The 18,121-nt window shown below is 42.1% G+C and overlaps 2 protein-coding genes across 4 annotated transcripts; one reads left to right on the top strand and one right to left on the bottom strand.

Moving 5' to 3' along the window:
• The first annotated feature begins 779 nt into the window (after positions 1-779).
• Positions 780-6,601, top strand: LOC131886834 (protein krasavietz-like). Of its 3 annotated transcripts, none has more exons than XM_059235254.1 (10): positions 780-948; positions 1,541-1,690; positions 1,779-1,955; positions 2,044-2,167; positions 2,353-2,512; positions 2,575-2,946; positions 3,800-4,019; positions 4,192-4,314; positions 4,939-5,142; positions 5,434-6,205. In XM_059235254.1, exons 2-10 carry the CDS (start codon positions 1,630-1,632, stop codon positions 6,141-6,143), a joined length of 2,151 nt encoding a protein of 716 aa, XP_059091237.1. In that variant the 5' UTR covers positions 780-948; positions 1,541-1,629; the 3' UTR covers positions 6,144-6,205. The 3 variants fall into 3 exon arrangements, with proteins under 3 accessions (XP_059091237.1, XP_059091245.1, XP_059091254.1); XM_059235262.1 differs by having other exon boundaries at positions 781-948; positions 4,939-5,130; XM_059235271.1 differs by lacking the exons at positions 4,939-5,142; positions 5,434-6,205 and adding an exon at positions 6,233-6,601 and having other exon boundaries at positions 789-948.
• LOC131886908 (protein phosphatase 1 regulatory subunit 42-like) lies at positions 6,599-10,979 on the bottom strand. The gene is made up of 2 exons (XM_059235368.1): positions 10,376-10,979; positions 6,599-7,324 (listed from the first exon to the last, which is right to left on the bottom strand). The coding sequence occupies exons 1-2, from the start codon at positions 10,917-10,919 to the stop codon at positions 6,873-6,875; spliced, it is 996 nt and encodes a 331-aa protein (XP_059091351.1). The 5' UTR covers positions 10,920-10,979; the 3' UTR covers positions 6,599-6,872.
• Positions 10,980-18,121: the final 7,142 nt, after the last annotated feature.

Genomic DNA, 18,121 nt, shown 5'->3' on the forward strand with positions numbered 1-18,121 from the left:
ACAAACGCAAAAATGCATTTTTTTCACGTGCCTTCTATTGAGCCTCAAAGAGGCCCTTACAATTTTGTGATTTCTCATTGTCTGAGCAACTGTAGAAAGCTTGAACCTTTTGGGGCTGTTGGCGCAGAAATTGTCAAATGAGGGAAACATGTACTGACCAACATTGTGTGCAAAATTTTGTAATCGGGCAAAATCAGGGATTTTCTTAGATGTGATGGTAAAACATAACTATTGGTCATTGAATGAGCAATTTTTGGGGGCCAATACCAGCCCTACAGACTACATTTCCCTGAGGCCCATGTGACATATTGAGGCCAAACGTACCCATCTGGTTGACCAGATATGTTAAAGTGTGACCATTTCGGCTCAGGAGACCGAATTCCATACCAGTCAAGCCAAAGCAAGCGACAGAATGCCCCCCACTCCGCGCTTTTCATGCCCACGGTTAGCCGAGAGACTGAGCGACCCTGACCGGGCGTCCGCTGTTTCGGCTTTTCACGGGCGGATGGGCCGATGGGCAGGCCCCCTTCAGCATTGCCAGAAAGTCGATCCAGGGGCCAACAAGGCCCAAAGTGGCTACTTTGGAACCTAAATGACCAGGAGAAAAACACATATCATGGGGCCCCATTGATATAATGATCAGGCCCAGTTGGTGCTAAAAATGGCCGAATAGGGTTGAATAGGGCTTTACCTGCTTTGACCCACCAGGCGCTGATGGTGAGCTGGCATTTGGCCTGAAAGGGCGGTGATCCCCTGGCCAAACTGAGTGACTCGTCTGGGTTCGCTCTTCACTCTTCGTGTGTTCTTTGGTGGAAGTTAACTTGGAACTTGGCCTAGATTACTCGCTCAGTTGCACGGATTCCGGACGCTGCTTGGCCCATCTACCCCGTTCTCTCGCTCGCCACACCTCTTGTCGCGCCGCTCCGCCCACCCCCGCCCCTCTCTCCGGTAAGTTCTGGCGCGGATGCAGGGCGATGTCCCACCAAGTTCGGTTCTTGTTCAATGTGACCTTAGTTTAGCCAGACCGGTGGCCGGGTCCATCCGGCCCCTGGAATCCTCCGGGATCGATTGAGGACGATCTAGACTGGACCTGGGCCCGGTCGATCGGCCTTTGGTCTGGCTGAGAGCATGTCTTTGTCGTAGGGTGAAGAAGGTGTGGACAGGGGGGGGGGTTCCGATGAGTTGCTTGGCGTCGAATGATTGGACGTATTTCAAACTTCATTGAACCTCTTTCACTTCTCATCTTGGCCACTGACCACACACATACTGGCTTTTGTCACTTGAAAACTGATTGGGTTGATGAAGCGCTGAACGTTGGTTGACCTTCGCCACTTAGTTCTACCTATTGAATTCTTACCCCTAACTTTAAAGATAATGATAATCAAGCCTCGAATCTCGAGCATCTGTCAATTAACCACCCACCCACCTTCAAAGATAAGGACGCCAACCAATGGCTGGCCCTTAACGTCGTTATGGATCTATGAACCGAAAAAAAGGTTAGGAGGATGCCCTTTCAATTGGATTATTTTTTGGCCCACAGGCTTAGTGCCCAATTGATCCGTCTCCACCCTTGGTTGTGCTCCGCCTCTTGCTCCGTGCCGGTGACGCCCACTCTCTCTCACTACCTTTATGAGTCAGAAACAACCTCTTCCCAGTCTCACTGGACACCGACTCAAGCCCAGGAAAAGGGGTAAGGCGTCATTTCGACCGGCCAGCTTGGGTTCGGTGGAACTCCCTCGAATCCGCCTTAATAACCGCACGCGTTTCTATTTGAACAGATGAAAAGAAGCAATACGATCCGTCTGGATTCCGCGATTCGATTCTAGAAGGGCTCAACGAGGCTGGACAGGACTTGGAGGCCGTTTCAAAGTTTCTGGACACGTCCTCTTCCAAATTAGACTACCGACGTTATGGCGGTAACCTCGTGGAGATCTTGATCGCCGGTGGCCTTTTGGGTAAGCCATCCCACTATCAGCCGGGCTTTGTTGGCTGCTAGACCTGGACTTATCCGTCATTTATTTTATTTATTTTTTTTCGTTTCAGCTCCGGGTGGTAGTATCGTCCAAGATGGGCAAGTCAACCGGACCGATACCTGTCTCTTTGTCATGGCCGACTCCATGGAGATGGTCAGGGCCTGGGAGCAGGTCTTCACCAAACTTGAGCGACGGTAAGGACGGGATCAGATCCCCTCCATGATTTTCCTAAGGCACTTTCTTTTACCTCGGATGAACAAACTTACTTTGTGATACGCATGATCCATTGTCTACAGACCTGATGGCTTCAAATTTCGGGTCAAGCTTTTCTCTGGATAAAATCCAACCACTAATTAATACTCCTTCTCTGAACGGGTAGGTTCAAGTTCTTGGAGAAGATGCATGAGGAGGAGATGAACAAGATCCTGGTGTATTTGAAAGGATTCACGCCCCAAGAGCGCCAATGTTTGGCCAGGATCACGGCCCTGTGGTTGGCCTCTGGCCAGGTCCCGCCCACCATTCTTCCAATACTCATCAATGTAATTTGTTCGTTTTCCCTTGTACTCCCATATCTCGTCTCATCCCGGGTTCTTTCTTGCAGGAACGTCAAGTCAATGATGGGACGTCGTTGGAGTTCCTCCTGGAAACCTTCTCGGTTTTGAAACAAGAGAAGGGCGGCACCGCTGTGATCAACGTGATCAAACGCTCCGGGATCGAGGCTCGGCTCATGGACTTCTTCCCGTTGGTCAACCAGCAGCAGACCGAGGAGAACTTCAACAAGACGTTCTTGGCCCGGGATCTGCCCGAGGTGGTGTCCTTCCGGAAGAACCAAGCTGCTCAAGGCGAACGCAACGAGCTTCACCGCGCCGTTCGCGACGCCATCGCCGAGGATCGACCCGTCAAGGAGATTATTGCCGAGGTCAAGGAAGGCATGAGCAAAAACACGGTCCAAGAGTACGACGCCGTTGTCATGGTGAGTGAGCTCTCGTCTGGAAACGCGTACTCGGCAAGGGGGTGTATTTTGGGAGTTGGGAGACAACGTTGTTGGCGATGCATCATTAGGGTGACGTAATCGAGAGCGAACCTGCATCTCGTTCGAAGCTTCACTAACTGCTGACGTGAATGGAAATGAAAGTTTTCCACGACAACTTTGCTTCAGTTTGTAATTAATGCGTAACATTCTGATGATAAATATGAATGGAATCTAAAAATTACATAGGTTCCCCATTTGAGCCGTAGAGATACAAATACCCGAGATTATTCGTTCATTCACATATTCGGCAGAGCTGATTTATAAGTACAAACGTTCGTCTTTCTAGAAACTAACCTCGGGAGCTAGACTTCAAATTTATTTGATTCAAACGGTGTTTTGACCCCTTCGAAGCAAGTTCAGCCATGTTTGTTGTTTTGCATTGCTTAATACATTTTTCCATCTCGATACCCAAGTCGATACTCCGGTTGATGTTTTAAGGGACCTTCTTACTCTATATCGTTTTTGGTTTTGGAATGGTTCCTGTTGGGGACAGGGATTTTTTTTTTTTTTAGATCTGAGAAACGCCAACAGCACTAGTTGGTGGAATATGTGATTTTAAAAAGCGATGACATTCGAAATGTGTAAAATGAAGGAACCGTCAGTCTGATTATGAAATGCGGTCATTACATGTAGGTATTTTACGAAGATCAAATTAATTGGTTAGACAACAATTCCATTTTGAATGTCTTCTTTGGACCTACTTCGTGGGAATGAATTGTTCTTATTTGCTCAGGATTTCTTTCCAATGTGACCAATGACGTCATTTTAGATTTTGGTTTCGTTTTCTTGGCAGATTTGGTCGTGTGTGATGTCGGCAGTCGAGTGGAACAAGAAAGAGGATTTGCTCCAGGACCAAGCGATGCGACATCTCAAGAAGTACGTGGTCCTCTTTGCGGCCTTTACGAAGAACACCCGCTCAGAGTTGGCCCTTCTGAACCGCATCCAAGAGTACTGCTACGACAACATGAACTTCTTGAAGAGTTTCAATAAGATCGTTCTTCTCCTCTACAAGAGTAAGGTTCTTCAACTTGTAACCGCCTTAGCGCCTTGACCTCCAAAGGATGACAACTTTTTTTATGTGATTCCAATGATCCAACGTCTACAGACCTGATTTGTGCTCCGCAAGGTTTTAATGAAACCTGAAATGAAGTCAAGTTGACTAATCTTGTTTCATTTCCTTTTCAGCTGACGTGCTTTGTGAAGAAGTGATTTTAAAGTGGTACAAGGATGCCCACTCATCCCGTGGATGGTCGGTGTTCATGGACCAGATGAAGAAATTCGTCGAATGGCTCGAACACGCCGAAGAAGGTAAAAATAAATATTTACTTGGTGGAAATCGGTGTGAGGGCAGGAATTGTTTTGCTCTTCTTAAAGAAGAATAGTTATGTTCTAATGGTAGTTACTTTCTTTGCACGAAGTTGATTCTAATGAGGTCCAAAAAAAGTAAGGAAGAAAGTCATAAAGGTTAAGAGATATCTGACGAATTCGCTTTTTCACGCTAACCAATTTGAACAACAAAACAGCGAGAGATTGGCGAAGTTTCTCTTCAAACGATACGTTATAGAAAAGCAAATGAGTTGAACTTGTTGGTCATATCGAATTTTTGAAACCCGAACTAGCAACGCCTCCTGCAAAGAGAGTGACGACCAGTGGATCCTCAGTTTTCTTTTGTATCAACCGTGTTTTAAGGTATAACCTTGACTCGAAACAATATAAATCCGGGATTGACCTGTTCGAAATCTGCTTTCTCTTCACTGGCAACTAGCAACTCATCAATTACAGCTGTTCGTGAACAGACACATTTTGAACAGTTACGGTTGGTGTGCTTTGCGTTGTTGAGAGTCGAGATTCTACCGACGAAAACCGGTTTTTAGAAAAGGATCAGTTGGTTGTATGATGTCAAAGAGGCTTTGTTCCTCTGCTTGGTTGCAGACCTGAAGCGGTTCCAAAGCCGACAAGTGCCCGACGAAATCTTATTCAGCGTCACCGAATTAGTTCTTCATCCCGATTGGAGAGAGACTCCAAAGAGAACTTTGATGGAAAAGACACGGCAAATCTCCACCCTCGCTCTCATAGAAACTCAAAAACTGATCGACGTCACTGAAACGGGTCCCTCCCATGCAGGCAATCCACGAAGTGAAACGATTTGCTTTTGAAGAGGTCCTATCGAATATTCGGGCGTTTACCAACAAACGGATGTGCCTGCCAGCTTCAGTCATGCACTTTTGGCTCTTCCAGCAAGTTTTAATAGAGCCGATCTCTCCTCTTTGTACCTTGAAAGAAGGTTGGAAGCACATTTAGATCTTCAATTTTCCATCACTGGTTTGCCATCATTGGCAAATGCACGTACCTGCTACAGCAACGTAAATTGTCTCCATACCAAAACCTCTTCAAAAGCAAATCAGGCTTAAACGAAATGAGATGTAGATCGCTGGAAGAAGATTGAAGAAACTGTCGAATTACTCTTAGTATTTCCGACTCGTCTGCTAATCCCGAATGTGTCGCAGAAAATCTGGGATTTGGTCGAAGATGGATTGAATGCCTTCAAAGTACCGGACGACTCGAAACTTGCTCGACTATTATGGACGCAAGGAATAGTTAACCGCCTTATTAAACCAGATTACGTGATCCTTGGACGCCTTTTAGAATCCCATCACGACTTTTTCCAAAACACTCTGATGTCTCTTTTTAACGAGGTTCTTGAGAACTCGCCCGACCTCTTGTGGATGGGGCACGACCCTCTTATTTTATGTCTTGCCCAAAATCCGTCGCTTTTCCGAAGTTTCTTGGAGTTTGCAGAGGCTCAATTGTTGGTGTTGGACTGCGACATGAACTTTGTGGCCATGATCCGATCCATTGGGGAGATGGTCCTGAAAAAAGCTAACAACCCTGTTGCGCTTTTTCCAATCGACTCTCAGACCCAAATAGCGTTGATATGTCTTCTTCAGAGGAATGATGACTCTGAAAACTGTTTAGAGACATTGATTCAAAAGTGTGTTCCACTGCACAACATCTCCATCGTGTTATTCCCACAAGCCTATCAAAAAGCATTACATTATTCCTCGCTGCATCGAAAAGTGCTTCATGTTATGGATCCATTTTCTAAATTCTGTATTAAAGATGTTCATCAAGACTGAAACAAAACGATATATTTATTCCAGACTGCCATTTCTATGAGCTTGTACCCATTCCAATGTGAACCGTTTTTTTTTCTATTTTCTTGTAGAATCTGATGAGGAGGACGAAGACGACGAATAGAAGTTAAGACCAGAATTTTTTTACCGGTCACAAACAAGCGATTCCAGTGACTCGACGATCACTAATTACCAAGAAAGAAAGAAGACAACTGGATTGAACAAGATTCAACGTGTTATTTGTCGACACTCTTTCCGTTCTTTGCTCCTCAATCTAAACATGGATGATGATGATGATGCCGGTATATCTCTTGTATCTAGTACATACTCTTGCGCCAATTGATCATTGCATCAGAGGGATCTATCCAGATCCCAATTTCTAATAGGGCGAAGTAACTTTTCTACCAGTTAATCCTGCAACTCCGACAAAACTTGAAATAACACATTATCGTCCGAACGTGTCCAAATTCGTCTTTTTTGGGGGGGGGAGAGAAAGTAGTATGCGTCTCGTCGTTCGCTAAAAAAGTGCTCCCTGCAGTCCGGAAGCGCTCCACTAATAAGCGTTATTATCCCGTGAAACTTTAAATCGAGGGTGGAGAACAAAAAAGTTGGTTCATTATCTCCAGCTTGCGTGAACACTTCGGGTTGACGGAAGCACATTCGTGTTTTGTAGGCTTATTCACCACAGCTAAGCATTTCCTTCAGCAGCATGTCAGGTTGAAACACTGTTGGTTAAAGTTTCATGCGAGTCTTCGTGTGATCCCTCGTTCCACTCGATTGATGTGGACCGGGCAAGTTTGCGTTGGACAGCATTGCTTTCATATTCTTGAGCATGGTCCTTGTGGTGTGGGAGACGGGTTTTCCGTTCAAGTTACAGATATGTCCACATTCACCTACCAAGGTCTCCCAATGACGGGTTCCCCGAGCTGCAGGATTGCCCCGGAGATCCAATTCTCGGAGGGTGGACATTTTGGACAAATGTTCCACTATTTTGGAATCTGCTCCCAAATTGTTATTGCTCGCATCCAGAGTCACGATTGACTTTAGTTTTTGCAAATCCTGAAGAGTATCCATACGATTGTGGGACGTGTTCAGCACTTGAAGCGATTTGAGAGACAAGCACGTTCTGGGATCAAAATCCACTTTCTCATTTTCTTTGAGGTGTTGGTGGTCTACGTACAGCTCTGAAAATTGAAGGGTCAAATTCTTGGTTAAGGACTGTAGTAATAAGTAAGGCCAGCCAAACCTTGCATCCTGCATATTGTGCACATTTTTGCAAAAAAACTCGCACATAAGAGATTTTTCTGCAAATTTGGCAATTTTAACAGCAATACTTGACATTTTCTGCACTTCAAGCAATTTTAGCAAAAAAAACAATATTTGTGAAAATTCATGATAATTTTCCAGAATTTTGTCAACTTAATGGAAAAATGTGAAATTTTGCAACCTGTTTTTTTTTTTAAATCTTTTTGAAAAAGGACACCTAGGTATGAAATAGATTTCAGACATATTACCCACCACCTGCTTATACATTCCATTTATTTTAATTAGCTTTTATCATTTTTTCAAAATTATTATTTTAAAAAGATACTCTATTTCAAATGTTGGAAGTCAGTTTTGTTTGAGCAATGAACGTCTCCTTTAAAAATCAGGCACATCTTGACGTGCATCATGATTTATGGAGTAAATGGTCATGCGGTGGATGTAAAACTTGAAAGTAATATTTTCTTAACAAAGATTTTACGCATTACATTTGCCATGCTCGGACATTATTGTTTTTATGTCAATGACCTGAAATTTATCTTTTTCACTAATCATTAACGATGTGCAAAATGCTGATCAGTCTAGGAGGCAGCTAGGCCGGCCAGGTAGCATTTTATTTCAAAGCCGCTACCATTGGAATTTTTTTTATTAGCATTGGTCTAGTTTTTAGCATTAAACTAGCATCACTTGCATGGTCCAAGCATTGCGCATCTTATCTAGCATTTTAGCATTTTCCTAGCATTATTTCATTGAAAAATTGACCAAAAGGGAAGAAAAGCAAAACAAATCTCACAAGGGAACTCCCTTTCCCCTTCCATGAAATTGACAGGCTGTAGCCACAAAGTGATTTTCATTGGAATGTTTACTTTACATTAATCAATCAAAATGATCAAAGGGAGTTTTAGCCAAATTTCTGTTTGTAACTAGACTTTTGACATTCAAAAAGATTTTGGGTTGACTAACACAAATAAAGAAATTGATTAACTGGTCAGCGCGTGTAAAAGGACGAACTACCAATCCTTAAGAAAAATGTAAGTACGGGTTGATTTCACACTAATATTCAAATAAACATAAATATTTTGGTTCGTTTTATTGTGTTCTGAAAAGTATTCCTTCCACACACATTCGAAGTTAACCAAAGTACAAGATTCAAAAGTAGCAAAAACAAATCCAAATAGAAGAGATAGACCACAATTGAGTTCTCTGGATATAGAAACTTATTGTAGCTTTTGCTAATGTCGATAAAACGATAAAAAAAAACAATTTATCTTATTTTCATGATCTAATCTCACCCAAGAAGAACATTGTTTGGTGATAAGAACAATTATAATTGTGTGTAAAAAAACCTTGATCCAAACCTTGTTCAAATCTTAAAAATACGTTTTTGCTCAAATAAAGCTTGTCACTTTTTGGTGTCCGCTTCGAAGTCTCAGGGTGCAAAATTAGGAGAATATCATCGACACAACTGCATAAATTTTTACTGCGAGGGTTTTTTTTATTCTTGTGAATTAAAAAAACAATCTTAAAGTAAAATTTTCAAAACATTGCCTGAACATACCCTGTCAAAGAGTGCCAAATATAATTGAATTGCGAATCTGAAATCCTTTATGAGCACCATGAATAATATGCTTTTGTTAAAAAAGAAGCATTGCTCAAGCATTTTCGAATTCCAATTAGCATTTTTAGCATCTATGAATCAGGAGCTAGCATTGCTGGCAGAATAAAACCTGGCCAGCCTGGAGGCAGCATGGACCAGACAAGAATCTGCTCCCTTGGGATAACAGATTTAAATCCCAGTGCTGGAAGATAATATGATTTGATTTTCCTTTTTATCTACGTCTTGCTTGATAGGGAAGACAAAAACAGCCACTACTTCCCAGTCTCTTCCTTGACCTTTCGCTGGGAAACCTTCGCATGGTGTTCCCCGAATATAGGTTAAGAACGAACATGACAGGAAATGACCAGGCTTGAGTAACGGCGTTACTAGTAACACGTTACTTAACGATACCGATAACGCGTTACTTATTGAGTAACGCTACCGGTAATGAGTTACTTTACTACAGAAGTAACGGTACGGTAACGGAACGGCGCTTTTAGCCCTCCTATTACCGATACTTTTTTCTTTTTTAAATGGGGGAAAATATATAATCGTTTCCTCCCCGATTTTTTTAAAAGTTCCGTCTCTTATGAAGTACTTATTTGCTACTGATGGGATAAAATGAATGATCACGGGTGGCTGTGACTAGGGTTATCAATTAAGATTTTCTATGATGTATTACGTAACTAGTTGCGTGACTGAAAACCCTCAAGTTTGCCTCAAAATGTAACCTTGATTTTCCTCTCGTCAAACCAGTTCACTTTCTTCAAACCATGAAAAGTAATATGAAAAAGTGCATATCAACACGTTTAGTAAAAGTGAAAAAAGATTAAAACCAAAAAACAATTGATCTTCGAACCCTTGTATCCTTGTCCCCTTGTAACCTGTTATATTCGTTATTTGTTTCACTTCATACTTAGTAAACATCAAAGAATTGTTTTAAAACGGTTGTTTTGCAGTTTTAGGCCATCTTGGTTGGGTTAGGCTAGGTTCTTATCTTGGATCCAAAAGGTAAGGACCCATATGACAAATAAAAGCAAAAATGTCCTAAAATGTGAAAAATAGGAAACACACAAAAAAAGAAAAAATGGCCAAAACCAAAGCAAATGAAAATCTGGCTGAAAAATACTTCCTAAAACTAGAAACTAAATGGGTTTAATGGTTTTTGAAGGCATCATTTGTTCACTTTTAACAAGCTGATTTGCCAAACCACCTCTTTCAATCCTCCCCATTATTCACTCCATCTGACCCACCCTTCATGTGGACCAATTCCGAACACACGGAGGAGCTAATTTTCGACCCGAAACATCTAATCACCTCCATCAATCTTGGGTTGATTGAAGTCTGAACCTTGGTTTTTATAGACGCAACTTACCTTGCAAGGAGGTGAGCATTTCCAGATTCTCCACTCTCCTGATTCGATTACCAGACAGATAAAGCTTCTTTAATTTCTTGAGTCCGCTCAATCCACCGAGAACTCGAATCCGATTCCGTTGCAAGTAGAGCATTTGCAAGTTGACCAAATTGTCCAGTCGCTCGATGGAGTCGAGTCGGTTCTCGTAGAGATACAAAACGGTCAAATTCTTTACCAGAGACAAGTCTCCTATTTGTCGGATCTTTTGGCGCTGGTGATGCAAGTGTGTGACACGATTATAGAAATCCGTGCCATCCTCCCCAGGCAATCGGACGAAATTGCGAGAAATTCCTTCAGGGATTTGATCGCCATCTAAAATTACCCCGTCGCTCGACAGCAACGACAATGATGATGATGCCTCTTCGCCGACTGTTGAGTTGTTGGCCATCTTTTTTTCAGGCGTCTTGCCTCCTCTCTGTGGACCGAGAATGCTACCTTGAGGTACTTCTTGGGTTGATTCTCTGCTCTTCGATGGAGCGTCACTGGAATTCTGGTCATTCTTCATTAGAGGAAATGTATGAGGACTAGGCCATGTACATCATTCAGAAGATATAGTTTGTGGAAGCCTCCTTCCCCGAAGGCAAATGGAACCGATTTTGTTGTCATAGGATGTTTATACCTGAGCAAATTTATTGATCAAACCTGCGTTTGATAGTGCTGGAAAGAGTGAATGCACTTCAGGAACGAGCAAAAATGAGTTCATATGTTGATGTACTATTTCTCGTCGAAACATAGCCCACCTTATTAGATTGACTACAAAGTCTTTAGGTAAGGGTTTAGATGGACTGATGAGAAAAGTATGTGCAGCAAAAAAGTTAAGCTTTTAATTTCTTTTCCACAAAGCATATGCAAATTTTTTCACCAAATTTGTCATGTGTGAGAGTGCTTTATTATTTAAATTTCTACAACCTATTAATGTGCTGAAGTTTTTTGAAATATCCACGTTCTACCACAAGTAGGACGCGTAGTATGGTAGCTAGCTCCGTTTCCTGACATTAGAGAGGTCACCGGTTCGTTTCTCCCTTTCCGACTTTTCTCAAGGAAACCTTTAGATGTTAATCACAACCACACAAGGAGAACAAATCTGATTCCAGATATGGCACTGTGTACTTTGGAAATGGATGATGTGATGGTCCTCCGGCTTTAGCACCATAATTACATAAAGAATATTGTTAAGAGAACCTCACTTTCGTCTCATGCCTTGATTGTGGTCTCTTCTCTTGCGAGATCATATTTAATTTCTTATTCGGTCTATAACGTTAAGGTGTTCTTGGAATAGTCAAAAGATCTTTTCTTTTACAAGGACCGGTTTTCAGCAATATGAAGTTCCCTCTCCGGCACGCAAAGGAAACCAAACGCCGCCATTTCAAACCTTATTTCATGGCGCTATGTTCACGAGTGGCCGGAATCTAAGTTTCCAGCCACTCGTGAAGAAAACAGACATTCTCTAACGTCAAATTTGGCTTTGAGTGGTGTCATGGGAAAATCATACTTGGAAAACGGATTCTTTTAAACAAAAACTGGGTATTCCATAGGTATTCTTTTACAAGGACCATTTTTCAGCGGTATAAAGTTCCCTCTCCGGCACGCAAAGGAAACCAAATGCCGCCATTACAAACCTTATTTCATGGCGCTGTGTTCACGAGTGGCCGGAATCTAAGTTTCCAGCCACTCGTGAAGAAAACAGACATTATCTAACGTCAAATTTGGCTTTGAGTGGTGTCAAGGGAAAATCATACCTTGAAAACCGGTTCTTTTAAACAAAAACTGGGTATTCCATAGGTATTCTTTTACAAGGACCATTTTTCAGCGGTATAAAGTTCCCTCTCCGGCACGCAAAGGAAACCAAATGCCGCCATTACAAACCTTATTTCATGGCGCTGTGTTCACGAGCGGCCGGAATTTAAGTTTCCAGCCACTCGTGAAGAGAAGCTCGGACAAGCCCTCGCTCTTCTCTTCAAACTCGACGGCCTGAAATAGCGAACGCATTCAAGGTATCTTGACCTTGTCGACTTTCTTCAAGCCTCACTATTATAAACTCCAAGCAAAGAATGCCCCCGCAATTGAATAAATAGCTATTACACTAAGTAAAGATATCTTCACTTTTCTCGATACTTATCCATTTTAAAAGAAGGCAAGGTACTAATGTAAAGATACATAGGTCGGTTTCGATGTCTTTATGAGGTCCATCAGCATTTACGACTGACATCTGTTATTATTGAAGTTGAAAATATGGGCCAAAGCGATGGTAATGACTGCGATGAGGATCATTATCATCATCATCATCATCACTACCGATACCAATGCCAAACTCTACAGTCCATTTGCTTTGCTCAGTGTTCATTCACTGGATAAACGAAGTAGCCTTCTCGAACATTCCCTATTTTCAGACTGATTATTGTCGCTTTCAGAAACGAAGGGGCAAACCTTGGGCTCCTTCGTTTCGAGCCTTGCTCCAGATGTTTTGTTCGCTTTGGATTACCATTCCCATTGTAACTGATTCTCAAAAGGATCCTTGCCTTCTCCTAGATTCAACAGTCATAAACCTCTTAATGAACTTGTTTGATAAGATACCCATCACTTTCTTGATTTCTATCTATGTCTTTAGAGAAGTATCACGAACACGGACTTCGAAAGCTTAATAGATCATTGAAGATTCGGAATATTGGCATTGTAAAGAAGTCTACGGAAGAGCGTTGTTGAAGAGTTGAAATGAAATGGAGCAGCTGCTTTCAAACGCACATGAATGTCCTTCCACATTTCTTATTATTCCGAACACACGGACAAGGGTGATCTGAACGGACCCAGCCCAAATCTCCATTGTGCTCAATCCGAAACACATATATAATGTCTAAGTAGCCCAGTTTCTATGGCCCCTGACAAAAGCACTGATCAAAATTTTTGAACCCTAAAACAGTGTAATATTCTTCATGTAGATGGCCACATCCTCAAGAAACGATCTTTTGAAGCAGTGCTGAGGGTGTATTAGGCACGCTTTTCACTTAACATTCAGTCCTTTGGTGAATAGTGATCGAGATCTTGCCATTTCCTGATCCAGAGAGTTTGTGTACAATGGAAAGATAGGGAGTCGTGTAACTCGCATTATCCACACTATAGATTAGCCTGTCCTCTTCTTGGCCTGTCCCTTAGGGAAGAAACTGAAGCAAAATCGTTTTATTTGTGCTCCATCACTCGAAAAAAGTTGCTTTTATTCAATGAAAACAATATTGACTTTGGACTTGGTATCCTAGGTTTATGTCCACAAGATCTAAACGGTGACCCTTTCGAAATGCTTGAGCTTTGGATTGGTGCTTTAGGGCCTCGAGCTTGGCATGCATACATTTGGAGGATCACAGCTGTGAGAACCCATTGCCTTGGCTTCATTTTTGATGCCATCACATTAACATAACAGGCTGAACCATAATCCTCAAAAGCCCTGTTAAAAGTTTGTTCTCAATCTCTATATGTTGAGTGCATGTGTCACCTTCCCCACTGAAACACCTCGTACAAGACCAAAAAAGAGTACATTTCACACATGCATATCTCTTGGTGTGCTCTAACTGGGTCTTTGTAGGATCAGCATTCTCTTCATGGCTGCATTACTGATTTGGGAGCGAGAAGAAATCCTAATCTGAACCCTTATTTGGCCTCCTTCTCCTTCTCGTAGTCAAGTTCTTACTCCCGCTCCCTCTCTCTTTCCTCCATTGATCTGGATGGGAATCCCAATGCCCGACCTCATCTAGCTCCAAAGTGAAAATCATGTATTTGACCGACTCGAATATTGTTTGGTTGGGCAAGATTTTCAGGAAGTTTGCACATCCATTCTTTCTCATAAAGCTCAATAAATTAATCTCTGAGGAGTGCGACGTAATCGAGCATCCTCCATCATGACCAGCCATGCTGATCTTGATCACATTTTTTGGCCGTTTGTTCAACCTACACTGCTGGATTTTGGAAGGTGGTGAACGCAAACATGATATCTACAGTGGCTAGATATCTGCGAGAGCCTAAGCCATTTCAGCATCTCTCAAAGGATTAGGTGAAAAAAGGTTGCCAGATGCCAACCAGGAGACTGCTTTTATTGTGGTCAAAAACCCAAACTATTTGTCTCTCTATTGACACGCTTCAAGGGAGGCCGCATTCCAAAGTAGATTAATTTGTGGTCAGGGTATCTCATGTCCAAACGGTAGAGACCAAAGTCCAAATTCCAGCCAAAACCAAAACACCCATGCTCAGACCATCACATTTCGCCTCTAATTCTAAACCATATCACAGGAATACTTGTGTGTGATATTTCTTGAAAAATGTTCTTAATTGACGGGGTTGAAAATGAGATCATTGGGTTTTTTTTTAAATGAACGTGTTAGTAAGATCGAAAGAGAGTCTTTGAACATGATTATCTGGTAAATGACCTTTCAGAATGACCATTTCATGAGGATGGAGGGGGCAGGAAATCCACGGGGGACCAAATTGGACAAAAGATTCCCCCCAAGGAGTCGAGAAAAACCACTTGGATTCTTTCAAAGTTCTCGGTACTGGTCTTATTTCCATTTTGCATCATCTTGTATTGCCTCTGATGTATCAGCTCATCAATTTTAGTGCCACTTTTGGTCACGCTGTCGTCTTAACAACTGAGATCCCAAAGGTGAAATTGGTTGCCAAATTTATTTTGGAGATCCAAGGAATCCACTAAGTCGTGAATTAAAGATCTTTGCACCTCTGAGTCTAAATGCAAACGGAATCAAAACTTTTAGGGATTTTTGGTGTGAGGGTATAAAATCAACAAAACAATGGATTGCATGAAAAACATGATCAGTGGTTTTTTTTGTCTTTTAAATTATGCCATGAATCTTACTGTTGTTTAAGTCTCTTACACTATGACCGGAAAGTTTTTGCTCCTTGATAAAAGTGATAAAACTGATGAAGGAAATGAATAACTCATTTCATTTAGCCTCCAGTCTTATCACATTTCAATTCAACGACCTGTTTTCATTTTCTCTGGTATAGGCTCAACTAAGGACTGAAAGGTTTTACGCAATCCCAGACCATACTTCTACGTAGAAGCTGCTTCTCAAGGTGTTTGATAGAAGAGGTCGGTCCCATTTAACTTACCCTCATTTCAAGGACTGATCATAAATTCTCTATGTACTTGAGGTCAAGTGAATCACCAGGCCACACCTGTTTCCTAAAGAAGTGATGAACATTAGTTTCCAGACAGTTACCAGTGTTTTTGATTGTTTGAGGTGGAACAAAATATTTATTTAAAATTACTGTTGAACTTGAGGGGGAGAGTTTTCCTCGGGTCAATGTGTCTGTGGTGAACTTCATCTTGATGGCAGGGAGGTTTATTTGAGCCAACATCTCCTCCTGGTAGTGCTGGGCATTTACTTTGGTGTTTTGAGGAATGAAATGCAAATCAGACGCTCTGTAAGAGCCAAACATTGCCCATCCCATGATCTTTTGAGGGTGCTTCACCACTGGAGCACACAAGATGTTTTCCGAATTTTAAGCCCAAAAGTATTGATAAGCACATTGAGTTTGGAGGAAGGAATAACAGGAAAGGGCCTTCTTCTGACTACATTACTTATTTCCAATCTTCTGAAGTCCAGGATTTTTGTCTTTGACAAAGGTTAACTTGGCTTTTTTCATTGTTTCAGTAAGGAGGGGCTTTGTTTGATGCTTATAGGCATGGGTGCCAAAGTGATGCTTCAAATGAACCCTTTGGGACTTCCTACCCACCAATAATCTTTTTTTGGATAGCCTAGCTGACAGCTTTCAGGTGCTCTGTAGCCTCTTTCCGGATCAAGGTTTGTCTTGGGTCTTGGAGGCTTTATCAGCCCATTGGCGAACCCACAAAAGTTTAACAGTTCGCAATGAGATCCCCAAGAAGCTAATGCAGTCACTCCAGCCTCTATCATACCAACCAACCGCCATCCTCTGAGGACGACTTTGGTGCCAGGCGGTATTTCACTTTTCCAGAGAAGTGATACTTTGGCGATTAATACACCTTGGCTGAAACAGCTATTGTACCATTGTGTTAATTGTAATTTCCCTCTTCATTGTTGATAATACATAGCACGTGCCTTTGGTTAACCAAATATCTGTTGTTTTTTTCTCAGAAGCAATGCATATGTGGCAAGAAATATAAAATGCCGCTGTACTTCAATGGTGCGTGAACTTTACGGTCACAGTGTAAGTGTTGGACCAACAACCAATTCTTACGAGTCCGAATGTCGACTTTTTCTCACACCACAATATTCACGACCAGGTCTCCAAGATCCTCCTAAAATGGTTTTCTGAAAAGGAAGGATTGCGATGGGATCTTCACGGATTGAATGTACTTGAGAACGAACGAATAATCCTCAACCCAACGAAAGTCCTTTGCAAATACCAACGAAAAGATAAATCTGATGAGATGCGGACCTTCATTGTAAAGTGATAGCCTTTAACCTGTTGTTTTTCGGTATGAACACTAGATCTTCAAGGCCTATAAACGGGCAAGTGCTCATTCAGGTAAGTCCCTCCAAAAGGGTCTTGCGCTGAGCACAACTGACCTGAGAGTAATGGTCGTTTTAAGGCTTCAAGAAGAGTCATCCAGGGGTCTAGGCGTCCCTGGTGAGCTCAGCGAATCAAAACACAAAGGGTGGATAATTTATTCATGTTCACAAGAAGGCATGAAATTTGACATTACTCTTCGTTCCGAAAGTGCGCTTTTTGTCAAGCAAGAAGACAACACCGCGCATTTTTCAATTCTAATTTGTAAGGCTTGACCCTTTTCTTCATGCCTGAACACAGTCAGACACTCACATTTGACTAATGAAGGTACTCTTTGTTACCTTTGACTGCACAGGCATTCTTTTGGACACGTGCCCCTTCTGAACTCGATGACTTGAACATGTAGCTTTGACTTTCCCTGTGACCAACGACCGCTCCTCATATACACTTATATCGTTGAAGATGGAAAAGGTGTCGATTTATATGTTTCAATGAACATGGAAAGTATATCCAACCCAGGATTTAGGGTCAATTCTAGTGACCGTAGGGGCTTAACGTGCGTTTTGAGAGCACCTTCAAGTCCTCGAGAATCCAGGCTAGTTCGAACAAACCAAACAAACAAAAAAAAGCCCGACTACAAGGAAAAGCGCGAACGNCAATTCTAGTGACCGTAGGGGCTTAACGTGCGTTTTGAGAGCACCTTCAAGTCCTCGAGAATCCAGGCTAGTTCGAACAATGAAGTCCACTTTTCTTCTTTCTCGGGCTCCTTCATTGTTTAACTTGCTTCCCTCTAATATTCGCAGGGAATACGTAGGCCTCATTGATCCGGTAGCATCTTTCAAGTCAGACTTGGACAATTTTTACCAAGCGTTCCAAATGAAACCTACGTTCAAGGGCTAGCTCGGTCTGCCAACTCAAATTCGTTGGTAGACCAAATATCTTATAAAGATTCAAAGAAAAAAATAGACGAAATTAGCGTAACCTTTCATCCTAATAGTACTGGTAATAGTAATAGTTACATTCCCTGTAGCGGCGAGAAAACCCCGTGACAAACCAAACAAACAAAAAAAAGCCCGACTACAAGGAAAAGCGCGAACGCTGTAAAGTGTCTGAATTGAATGTATCTTGTTTGAGAAATCGCCGGCGGAACTTGGGTGTTTGTAATGTGTACTCATGGCTTTAGCTTGTGAGGGAATCTGAACCCGTGCCAAT

This window comes from Tigriopus californicus, chromosome 1 (assembly GCF_007210705.1).
Source record: "Tigriopus californicus strain San Diego chromosome 1, Tcal_SD_v2.1, whole genome shotgun sequence".
NCBI classification, from domain to species: Eukaryota; Metazoa; Arthropoda; class Copepoda; order Harpacticoida; family Harpacticidae; genus Tigriopus; species Tigriopus californicus.